The sequence below is a fragment of the Cebus imitator genome, unplaced genomic scaffold (genome assembly GCF_001604975.1).
Source record: "Cebus imitator isolate Cc_AM_T3 unplaced genomic scaffold, Cebus_imitator-1.0 Scaffold316, whole genome shotgun sequence".
Taxonomy (NCBI): Eukaryota; Metazoa; Chordata; class Mammalia; order Primates; family Cebidae; genus Cebus; species Cebus imitator.
This window is the reverse complement of record NW_016107631.1, coordinates 738,317-739,965: the sequence shown is the minus strand read 5'-3', so window position 1 is coordinate 739,965 and position 1,649 is coordinate 738,317. Positions and strand designations below refer to the sequence as shown.

At 41.7% G+C, this 1,649-nt stretch overlaps 1 protein-coding gene across 1 annotated transcript in view; it reads left to right on the top strand.

The window, feature by feature from the left end:
* The window catches only part of LOC108286205 (asparaginase and isoaspartyl peptidase 1), a 23,601-nt gene that overhangs the window by 11,032 nt on the left and 10,920 nt on the right, over positions 1-1,649 (top strand). Inside the window, exon 4 of the mRNA XM_017503819.2 lies at positions 305-498. Within this exon, the coding sequence (XP_017359308.2) occupies positions 305-498 (194 nt within the window). The remainder of the gene's footprint in view (positions 1-304; positions 499-1,649) is intronic.

The following is a 1,649-nucleotide window of genomic DNA, read 5'->3' as shown; positions in this document are numbered from 1 at the left end:
ACCACACCTGGCTAATTTTGTATTTTTAATAGAGACGGGTTTCTCCATGTTGGTCAGGCTGGTCTCAAACTCCAGACCTCAGGTGATCCCCCAGCCTCAGCCTCCCAAAGAGCTGGAATTACAGGTATGAGCCACCACGCTTGGCTGGGGTCTTTTTTGTGTGTGTGCAAAAACTCAGAAGAGAGTCAGGCTTTGTTCAGCATACAGAAAAGCAAAGCACTGGAATTTATATTTTTGAGCCTTTCACCCAAAGAGAAGTGATTATTTCAACACAGTTAGAACAGTTTAAAATATTTAAAATTTTCCAAAAACCAATCATTTTCTCTTCTTTCTGGCTCAGACACCTCACTGCTTTCTGACTCACCACGGTGCAGCACAATTTGCAGCAGCTATGGGAGTTCCAGAGATTCCTGCAGAAAAACTGATAACAGAGAGAAACAAAAAGCGTCTGGAAAAAGAGAAGCGAGAAAAAGATGATCAGAAAACAGATTGTCAAAAGTAGGTCTTACCTGCAGCTCACATTATTTGGGAGTTATTAAAATATGAAAGTTTGGCAAATACCTGATTATCTACATTTTTTCTTCTCTTTTTTTGAGACGGAGTCTTCTGTTGCCCAGGCTAGCGTGCAGCGGTGCGATCTCAGCTCACTGCAACCTCCACCTTCTGGGTTCAAGCAATTCTCCTGCCTCAGCCTCCTGAGTAGCTATGACTACAGGCATGTGCCACCATGCCTGGCTAATTTTTTTTTTGTGTGTGTGTGTGTGTGTTTTCAGTAGAGATGGGGTTTATTTAAAAGATTTAGTTAATTTCAAAAAAAAAGTGTTTAAATTTTTAGCTTCTATGTAATTTTAGCTTTGATGTGTTATATTTACTGATTACAATTCATGTTTTTTTTTTTAATCTTTTTGCACTGGTGTCTTGGTATTGCTGGTATTCAGTACAATTCATGATTTAATGTTAATGTTAATAAAAATTAACCAGGTACGGTGGCTCATGCCTATAATCCCAGCACCTTGGGAGTCCAAGGCGGGCTGGTCACCTGAGGTCAGGAGTTCGAGACCAGCCTGACCAACATGGAGAAACCTCGTCTCTACTAAAAATACAAAATTAGCTGGGCATGGTGGTGCATGCTGGTAATCCCAGATACTCAGGAGGCTGAGGCAGGAGAATCGATTGAACCCAGGAGGCGGAGGTTGTGGTGAGCCAAGGTCACACCTTTGCACTCCAGCCTGGGCAACAAGAACAAAACTCCATCTTTAAAAAAAAAACAAAAACGAAAATTAATAAAAATTGTGTATATTTTACAATTACTTTGATAACTTTTTGGAAATTATACCTGCAAATTACTTTTTTTTTGAGACAGAGTCACACTCTCTCGCCCAGGCTAGAGTGCAGTGGTGTGATCTCAGCTAACTGCAACCTTTGCCTCCCGTGTTCGAGCAATTCTCCTGCCTCAGCCTCCCCAGTATCTGGGATTACAAGTGTGCACCACCACACTTGGCTAATTTTTGTGTTTTTAGAAGAGACAGGGTTTCACCATGTTAGCCAGACTGGTCTCAAACTCCTGACCTCAGGTGATCCGCCCACCTCAGCCTCCCAAAGTGCTAGAATTATACACGCATGCCTGGCCAACTTTTTTTTTTTTTTTT